A 10,337-nucleotide genomic window follows, 5' to 3' on the forward strand; every position below is an offset into this window, starting at 1 on the left:
TACAGTCCTGCATTGGGTATAAAGTTATGGTAAATGGTCTGAACTTATATAGCGTTTTTTTTTTTTTTTTTTTTTTTTTTTTTTTAACCTAAGCAGTTCCAAAGCACACACACACCAATGGTAGCAGAGCTGCCATGCAAGGCTCTAGCTTGCCATCGAGAGCAACTTGGGGTTCAGTGTCTTGCCCAAGAGCACTTAGGCAAGTGGAGTCCTGTGGGCCGGGAATCGAACCGACACCCCGCTCTACCACGCTTTACCAGGCAGCAGTACATAAATTATATATGTGCCATTGAAATAGATTTTGATTTAAAATAATTTGATTGTAATATCTTGAAGGCTGGTTTCAATAAGATGTACAGTAGCTGTAAAGAAATTAGAAAGAAATTAGGTTCTGACAAAATCCAATAGGATTATAAATACCCTATTTAAAATGCACTCAGAATCTGATACAAAGTTAGTTTTTGACACTTGGGATGTAGTTGCGTGAAAAGTCAATAATGTGAGCAATCAATATAGATATTGGCTAGCAGTATTTATACGTTTATGAAAAGATTAAATATGAGTTATAATTGATGCACTGCTTTAGAACTGTTATTTTGTACATTTATTTAGTACACAAAATAATGTGTTTTGTATAACATGGAATAGCTAATGCATTATTATACAACAAACAAATCTTAATGCAGGTATGTGATCAATAAATACTGCCTAAAACTAATAATAGGTGAGCCAGTAGTGCTATATTCAGTATAGATCTAATATCGTTTCACAAAGTGATGTTAATTCCAGCTAAAGGAAAAGATGAGAGCTCTACAGTTTCTGGTTTGATCCTGAGTTTCTCCATCTGTCCATGTGGATTTCCTCTGGGTTCTCTAGTTTTCTTCTACCTCCCAAAAAACATGATGGTAGCTGAATTGTCTGTTATGTTGCTTCTAGGTGTGTGTGAGAGAGAGAGAGAGAGAAAAAGGAGTCCTGTGATGGAATGTATTCTTGCCTTGCATCTAGTGTTCCTGAGGTTGCTTTGGATCCACTGTGACCCTGACCACGATAATGCAGTTACTGAAGATAAATGAATGGAAAACGATCATGTCCTAAAAACAAAGCTTGTTCTAAGATTAACTGTGTTGATTTTCCATAAAGTTTATTTAAACAATGTTCCCAATTTAACAAAAAATAACTAAATAGCTAATGTTTTTTTATATGCAACCTAGTGAAAATTTTATTGCATTGCAAATTGATGTATTATTGGAAACATGGATTTTTCTATTCATTTTTTATTGAATTTTTTTTAAAGATCCGCATATCTGCTCATTATTAAAAGACCAAAAGCTTTTCAACTTCTTGATCATCTGAACATCAGCGAAGTAAAGAACTCTACCATACAATCACTATAGAGCTACATCATAAAAAAAAAAAAACAATCAGACCAACTCAAATTAAGAGCTCATGCCTACCTGAGGAACCTTTCATTTCACCCCTTAGACATCACCTTAAATGAAAAGAAAGTTCCTTCTCCTAATTCATCTAGTTTTACCAGTAATCTACAGTCAGTGAAAAATTAAGTACACCCCATTTAAGGGAAAAAAATTTGGAGAGCAAACATTTGATCCTCTTTGAAACGGTGCCTATTAATAAAGTTGATACACTATCAAATGGCATTTTGGAAAATTTGGAAAATTTTGTAGTAATTTTTCCAATAAACAAAATAAAACAAAAAAACAACAGATCCGTCACATGGAAAAAGTAAGTACAACCCTACATTTATCACACCTTCAAATCCATAAAATTAGAATCAAGATTTTCAAGATTGTGTGTTGGTGATTAGAACCTGTTTAGGGAGTGCAGGTGGAACCTGTCTTATTTATACCCCTCTCATATCTAGTGTCTGGTGTTCCCTTTGTTATTGAGGTGTGTGGCATCATCATGCCAAGATCTAAAGAGCTCTGTAAGGATTTCAGAAAAAAAGGTTGTGGATGTCTATGAGTCTGGCAAGGGATTTAAAAAGATCTCCAAATTATTTGAAATACATCATTCCACTGTAAGGAAAATAATCTACAAATGGCGCAGGTTTCAAATGACTGCCAATTTGTACAGGACTGGCCGTCCCAGTAAATTCAGCCCAAGAGCAGACCATCTGATGCGAAAAGAAGTCTCCAAGAACACCAAAATTTAATCACAGGATCTGCTAGTAAGTCTTGCAACTGTTGGTGTAAAAGTGCATGCTTCTACAATCAGAAAGAGATTGCACAAATTTGACCTGCATGGGAGGTGTGCCAGGAAAAAGCTGTCTGAACCTTTGCAGTCTAAAAAGAACATTAAAACAAAACTACAGTTTGCCAATGAGGATATAGGCAAAGACCAGGCCTTTTGGAATATGTGCTCTGGACAGATGAATCAAAGATAGAGTTGTTTGCTCACAGTACCAGCAGACATGTTTGGTGCAGACTAAAGACAGCTTTTCAGGAGAAGCACCTCATACCAACTGTGAAGCACTGTGGTGGAAATGTTACGGTTTGGGGTTGCTTCTCTGCCTCAGGGACTGAACAGCTTGCATTCATTGATTCAACTAGGAATCCTGTGTCATATCAAAGAGTGCTTGAAGATAACATGAAGCCATCTGTCCAAAAGTTGAATTTGAACCGAAAGTGGACCTTTCAACAGGGTAATCATCCTAGTCACACTAGCAAATCCAGCAAGGAATGGCTCAAAAAGAAGAAATGGAGGGTTATGGAATGGCCTAGTCAAAGCCCGGATTTGAATCCCATTGAAATGTTGTGGGAGTATTTGAAATGGCCAGTACATGCAAGAAAACCCTCAAACATCTTGCAAATAACAGAATATTGCATGGAAGAGTGGTCAAAAATTCCAGCAAACTGATGTCAGAGATTGGTAGACAATTATGCAAAACGTCCACAAGAAGTTATTTCTGCTAAAGGGGGCAGTAGCTTCTGAGGCCAAGGGTGTACTTACTTTTTCCACAGAAAAATATCACATCTGTTGTATAAACTATTGAAAAAGCTATGGTTTGTTCAAGTATATCAACTTTATTAATATGTTTGCTTATCCAAATATGTCAAAAAAGCCATAAATTTCCATGGGGTGTACTTAATTTTTCACATGACTGTACCTTTCCATCTTCACTGCCTTCTATATAGCAGCACTTTGCTTTATCTTTTAATTCCATTTCTAATTAGCTTTCTTCTTGCTCTCCTTCATTATCATCTTCTTTTCCGCCCTCTCTTCTTCTTCCATCTTCTTCTCTCTGAGACTCTTCAATTTCTCTCTTTGTACCTTCATGTTCTCTCGACTCTTCTTTTTGTCCTGTCTTGCTTTATCTCTCCGTGCTTTAAATCTGCCCTCCCGTCCCTTCAGAAGTTTCCTGTCTGGTATGGCTTTGTGTCTGAGACCTCTAGTAGCTCTTTCTCGAGTCACCTTCCTTGACTTGCCTCGTCTGCTTCTTTCTTCATCGTCATTATCTTCATCGTCACTCACCCACCAGAAAAATGTGTCCCACAGAGACGTCTCCGGCTGAAGGTTAAGAACAAAAAGATGATCACCACATAAAACCTATATACATATATATACATATATATATATATATATATATATATATATATATATATATATATATATATATATATATATATATATATATATGTATATATATATATGTATATATATATATATATATATACACATACATATACATATATATATATATATATATATATATATATATATATATATATATACACACACACACACATATCTGTGTGTGTGTGTGTGTGTGTGTGTGTATATATATATATATATATATATATATATATATATATATATATATATATATATATATATATACACACACATACATACACACACACACACACATACACACACACAGCTTGTTTTTTTTTTTGTTTTGTTTTTTTCAATTATATAACCTGACACTCATTTGTAAAGCCTTTCAGCTCTGAGTTTTATTTTATTTCATATAATTAATGTGTCAAATAAATGTGTCCATTTGTATAGATGAAACACCTACAGGACTTTTAAGTCTATTTAAGTGTTGCTGCCATAATCGGCTCACATAAGCATTGTATATATTATATTATAAACTGACAAGCAAAGGATGTATATTTATTGATGCCAGTACAACCACTTTGGGAAATGAAGAACCCATGAGGAACCCTTTTTCTAAGAGTGTAGCTGAGTGGTTAAGGTTCTGATTTAATGACTGGTACTTAACCCTCAAGTGCAACTCTTCTAAAACATTTATTGTAATGGAGGTGACATGAAAGAGGCGATTGTGAAACATGATAACCTTAAGAAAGCTTTAGACGCATGTTTTCTTTTTTGTAAACCAAATGAAGGTCACACTGACTTCATCATGTGTGGCTATAGACAAATGTATGAAGAGTATTGTACCTCAGGTGCTGGTAAGCGATATTTCCTCAAAGCAGTGTGCCTGACGTTAAGCACAGGACCTATGGGCTCTAGATCTCTCCCATCTTTGCGACCTCTTAGAAACTCTAAGAAAAAAGAACAACACTCATTGCCATTGTCAAATGTCATACATATATGTATAACAGATTAGTTTCCAGCAGTTCAGTGGTTTACTACTGGGGGAAATGTGTTTTTGAGAGCAATGTTGGGATGAAGTCTTTAATTGTCAATGTGGAAACAAATCTGACAAGAACATTGAGCAAAAGACACACAACTGTGCCATGTAACAAAAACTAAAACAAATATGAGAAGTAAAAGGGATTTGTAAGCACAGTGTAAGCACGTTGCACTCACCGTGTAGTCTTTGACACCCTGAGGAGAGGACCAGAATAGTGATGGCTATGAAAAGGCAGCGGTTAAGCGTCACTCCCTCCCATGGTGCCTCGATCTGGGCCACGTTCTGAGCAGACAATGACTTTCGCAATGACACTGTGAACAAGAGGTGGAAAGGAGACGTGTTATTAAAAAATGAGATTATTGGTATATGTGTAATAGTATTACTGGGATGGCAAAAAAATTAAAAGAATGAAGACATAAATAGTTTGACAAAAAATTACAAGACTGAAAAATTGTTAAAGGGGATCAGGGATCTAGAAAATTCTGAATTCAGGATGAAAACTAAACACAAATGTATACATGTATAGTCTACTTTATGCAGAACTCTGAATTCTCATAGTAGGTCCATGAAGTATAGCCAGTGTCTTTAAAAAAATAAAATAAAAATGTTGTTACAATGAGTTATATTTATTAATGAGCTCTTATAGTTATTAATCTGTTAGATTGGTTGAATTGAATGGGTTTAATCCAAACTTCAGTAACTCATACCATAAATGCCAATTTGGACGTAATATGTTCTTTTGGTGGAAAAGGTCAAGAATAAAAAGCTATTCTGGTTCCAATCTTCTTCTTCTTTTATTTACTCCCATTAGGGGTTGCCACAGCGGATCATCCGTCTCCATTATGGAAATCCAGGTTTTATGATCCAGATATTTTGATTTGGCACAGATCTTATGTCAGATGCCCTTCCTGACGCAACCCTCCAATTTTATCCGGGCTTGGGACTGCCATTGAGAGTGCCAGTCATCCCAGTGGCTTGATTTGGTGCCCAGAAGGGGGTTCAAAGCCACCATCATGAGATTAAAAGTCTTCTGCTCTACTGGCTGAGCTAGCCAGGCACCTATTCTGGCTCCAAAATAGTATGTTATACATTTTATTAATCAACATGTTATTTGAATAGTTGGATTACATTCTTAAAATAAATCTGTAGTGAAACTGAGGTGCCCCTGGTTTGAAAAAGTTTGACAACCCCTGCTCTGTAGAAAGAAAGATGTCCAAGAACAAAGTTGGTTATCAGTGTATTAGCAAATGTCCATTGCATCATCCTAAGTAGCTAAAAAAAAACCCTTCTAGTTTTCATGCATTATTAGCTTTATAAATTAAATGCCCTACCGCCTCTTGTGACTGGAGACTCACGAGGTAGAGACTTTGGGATCTGCTGGATGATTAGAGGTTCCTGTTGTGAGCAGACAAGATCATGAATTCAAAAGAATACTGGTGGATTTTATTGCTACTGCATTCAAAATGCTTCTGTAGGAAACTAAACTTTCATTATCATGATGCTTTTCTGTCCATGTAGAATGTAGCTTAGAATTCAGAGTAGGGGCAGGCATGTCTCAGCAGTCAGGACTAGTTCAGAGAGAAATCAAATTACACCAAATAACTCAATCAGCCAAGAAAAGATTGAAACCCCAAATCCATTCTGTAACATACACAGACCAGCTGATTTGGTTTAGGACACTGCGTTACGCATTGCAACCTATAAAATGAGCAAAACATCACACTGTAATGTCTAGCTTAATCAGAGTTCAAAATTCGAACAAAATTCTAAATTCTTCCTATTATTTTACAAATATTTTAAAATCATTATATTAGCTTGTTTAAAAAAAAATAAAGGCCATGTATTTATAGGCCATCTCTCCTACACTACTACCTGCAATCACACATTTTTAACACATCCCTGTCCAATGGCACCTTCCCTAACTCATTTAAGCAGAGCCGGGTTACCCCACTGCTTAAAACCCCCCCAAAAAAACACTTACTGTAACTGCTGCTGTTGACAACAACAGACCTATCACCATCCTCCCTTTCCTGTCCAAAACCCTTGAAAGAGCTGATCCTCCTGTCAATTCTCGCTAGTCTAGGCATTAGGAACGGCTCTGTGCTGGGTGGAATCCTATCTCTCGGGCAGATCCTTCAAGGTATCATGGAGGGGAGCGCTGGTTGAATCTCAGCAACTCACAACTGGGGTTCCCCAGGGGTCAGTTCTGGGTCTACTGCTCTTTTCTCCTTATACTACATCTCTGGGGCAAGTGATGAGGCTTCTCATATCACTGCTATGCTGATGACATTCCATTTGTCTTTCCAGCCTGAAGATCCATTGATCTCAACATGTATCTCTGTCTACCTGTCTGACATCTCAGACTGTGTGAAGGAACGCCACCTTAAGCTCATCTTGGCAAAAATGGAGCATCTTGTCATCCCTGCCTGTTCCTCAATCAACCACAACCTCACTGTACAGCTAGGCTCAGCCACAATCAAGCTACCAGGACAGCCAGAAATCTTGGGGTGACGTTCGATGACCACTTGAACTTTATAGACCACATTTCAACATCTGCACAATCCTGTAAATTCATTCTGTATAACATCAAAAATCAGCCCCTGTCTCACTGATCATGCCACACAGCTACTAATCCAGGCTCTTGTTATCTCAAAACTGGACTACTGCAATATATTTGTGATATATTTGTTGGTTACATTCACCTAGGTAAAAGGAAAGCTTTATTTCTTCTTTTTTTTCTGTGATAGTGACCAGAGCATTGTTCATTTCACCTCTTTTCTGTTAGCATGCAAACATTCACAGTGACACCCACTCACACTCACCTCTCTCACCCTTCTTTGTGGATGCATTTCTGAAAAAGACGGGATCAGAATTAATTAATAATTTGGGAAAAGTCATACTATGAAGAAGTGAAAAGAAGATGCAGAAAAGGAAGTGGGCTAACTTTAAAGTGTTTGTCATGCTAGCCAGTGTCCTGTTACAATTGCTCTGTGACTATGCTTCAGTATGTGTTCAGTGTTGGTCATGGCCACTGTGGTGTATAATTAGACACACAGGTGGTTTTAGGACCTTAAATATCACTGCTGCTTTAAAGTGTGAGAAGACAAGCAGCATTGTTTCCCTTTAACTCCTCAGGACAAGTCCACTTTCCTGCTTAAAGGTTTGACAGGAATTCAAGGCTAGGTTACAATGCTTCTGTTTGCTTCAGGTATTAAAGATCTATTTAACATTTACTATGCAGTGCTAAGTTTTTAGTAGTGGTCTGTAGAGAAAAGATCTAGCGGATGCTTGGGATAAACGAGTACCAGGCCGATGAGATTGTCTGGGATGTTTCGGTTGAGGAACATCCTGTTGTGTTGCCCCAAGCTCTTCCTCAAATGTTTCAAATGTGCTCTCGTCCATTCTGTGATTGATAAATTGAGAGAGAGAGAGAGAGAGAGAGAGAGAGAGAGAGAGAGAGAGAGAGAGAGAGAGAGAGAGATGTTTATAGTTAATTTTGTTAAAGAGCACAAGTTTAGACAGACGTCAAATCACCCACAAAACAAAGCAGGTAAGGTCCAAGTCAAGTACAAAGACTATATGATGCTAAACAAATTGAGTCAAATCCAGAAAGAGAAATAACTGATATGTATGTGTGGTGGCCTTGGAAAACCCTTCATATGATGAAAGTGTGACTACTATATGAAACTTAGGTTTTGCTGAAGTGAAATGTGTTTCTCTATTACATGTATAGTTATAGCATTTAAAATTTTTTATTACATCACAGACACTTTGACAGCTGGTATCTGATTACAAACTGATCGATTAGGCTTGTGTTTGTTTTGCAAATACATGCAGAAAACCTCAACTTGATCAAAGCTTAACACTCAGTGTGTGAGTAATTCCCAGTTAGCTAGTAAGGTTTTTCACAATGCAGCCACAGTGACATCCAGTATGTTTTCACAGAATGCCAAACATACTTATTAGGGGGACTCTGGCAACCGTAATGAATTTTTGCTGAATTTTTACACTGTATAGTTTTGCCTACCGTTCTGTGTTGCACCATGGTCGAGGAAAAATGACATTTCGTTCCAGTGTATATAAGATATATAAAGGAATGACAATAAAAACCCACTTGACTTGAATTGCAGTAGGTATCATTAGTATTGTTGGAGTCATGCTGTTTTAATGCTGAAGAAAGACTGGTTAATCACGTTACACATCCATAACTTTGATGTCTTGCAACTGGCCACTTTTATCTGGCTTGAAATTAAGCCATGAAAACCTTAAGTCAGGTTTAAATTCAAGAGTTCAATACTCAGTGCTATTTTTTCATCTTTATGTCATATTCTGGTCATACATTATGATCACTCTGTCATACACTATGATCAAACTAAATTTACTCTTCAAAATCACACCGTTTTACCATCTGCTGATTAATATTAGTATTATTGGGGTTTGCATCATTTACAAGATGGAAAGCTGAATTGTCATTAATCACCAAAACCCCAACTTTGGTATACGGGATGAAAACCACTTAGCAGAAACCACTATCTCTCATGGTTTTGTAAAAAAGATACAATCATTTTGAAGATAAAAAGTTACTGGTTTAAAACATCATATAAAAACTTCAGGTAAATTTTGAGCAGCATCTTAAGCAAATCCAGCAAAATATTCCACATTGCTGTTTACATAGATTAATAGCAAAAAACCTAAGACTGTGTACAGAGTGGGTAATATGGCAAAAATATCATATCGCGGTATTACAAGATATTTTCACAATACAACAAATATGTTATGATAGTTCTTTTGGATGAGCTTAAACTTGGAACACACAACAACAACAACTATTTAAAAAGGAACAAAGCAGAAAATGTTAACATCCAATCAGCTTCTTTCTCTGAGTTACAATGGAGTTGGTCTTATTGTAAAAGTCCTGACAACCACAATACTCTCTGAAAAGTGTTATAAAAATGTATCAGTAATTACAATATCAGGTCATACCGATCACCCCTTTATATATTACAAATACTCATCACAAACCATTTCACAATTTAAAAAAAAAAAAAATTACTTTGTCACATACTTTGGATTCATAGTTTTATATCTAGGTTTTTATGGTCAACACATGAACAAACCACACAATGGTGTAGTTCCTGAAACAGGACCATTGTCTCTATACACTCAGAATCCCACACAGCGATAGAAGAACATCTCGTTCTGGCCCAGATTATGAGGAACCTTTGCCCTTTCCAGAAGCACATAAGACTTACCTGACTAGACATGAGGAGGAGTCAGCAAGGAGGAACGGTCACCAAAGGCTTTAGAGTCATGGTCCTTCTGAGGGACATGCACATACCCACACACTCAAACACACTCGCTCACACGTCTGACAGCCAAGAACAGGTGCAGACGGATGAAAAAGCCAAAAGCCAGGAGGGTCAGGCTATAGAGGGTGGCTGTTAATGCGTACCACAGTGCTTCCTGATGCCAGAATAACCAGGGCAGAAGGAATGAGCTACAGCCAACGATGATGCCAAACAGATAGAAATAACCTGCGTAAGCTACATGTGCAGATTTTAGTTTGACAAAGTCACATACACTCACAATCAATTCCAGAATCACAGGCACCTTTCAAGGGAAAAAAATGATTGTATGAAATAAACATTATATATAATGACTTGAATTTGTGACATCATTTCAACATTTCAAGACACCAATTTCCTTTCCTCTAACC

At 37.0% G+C, this 10,337-nt stretch overlaps 1 protein-coding gene across 1 annotated transcript; it reads right to left on the minus strand.

Moving 5' to 3' along the window:
* Positions 1 to 1,037: 1,037 nt before the first annotated feature.
* On the minus strand, positions 1,038 to 10,019 carry LOC108280326 (uncharacterized). The gene is made up of 7 exons (XM_017495193.3): positions 9,874 to 10,019; positions 7,927 to 8,024; positions 7,444 to 7,472; positions 5,953 to 6,016; positions 4,798 to 4,932; positions 4,426 to 4,529; positions 1,038 to 3,528 (listed from the first exon to the last, which is right to left on the minus strand). The coding sequence occupies exons 2-7, from the start codon at positions 8,021 to 8,023 to the stop codon at positions 3,187 to 3,189; spliced, it is 771 nt and encodes a 256-aa protein (XP_017350682.1). The 5' UTR covers position 8,024; positions 9,874 to 10,019; the 3' UTR covers positions 1,038 to 3,186.
* Between the last annotated feature and the right edge of the window lie 318 nt (positions 10,020 to 10,337).

This window comes from Ictalurus punctatus, chromosome 20 (assembly GCF_001660625.3).
Source record: "Ictalurus punctatus breed USDA103 chromosome 20, Coco_2.0, whole genome shotgun sequence".
NCBI classification, from domain to species: domain Eukaryota; kingdom Metazoa; phylum Chordata; class Actinopteri; order Siluriformes; family Ictaluridae; genus Ictalurus; species Ictalurus punctatus.

What these genes read in the sequence shown, in the direction of transcription:
- LOC108280326 (XM_017495193.3), bottom strand. Translation starts at nt 8,023, where the DNA reads ATGGACGAGAGCACATTTGAAACATTTGAGGAAGAGCTTGGGGCAACA. An exon ending in CAGACAATCTCATCGGCCTG is followed by an intron (nt 7,473 to 7,926) that starts GTACTCGTTTAT and finishes CGTCTTTTTCAG; the next exon opens with AAATGCATCCACAAAGAAGG. An exon ending in GTCTCCAGTCACAAGAGGCG is followed by an intron (nt 4,933 to 5,952) that starts GTAGGGCATTTA and finishes TCTTGTTCACAG; the next exon opens with TGTCATTGCGAAAGTCATTG.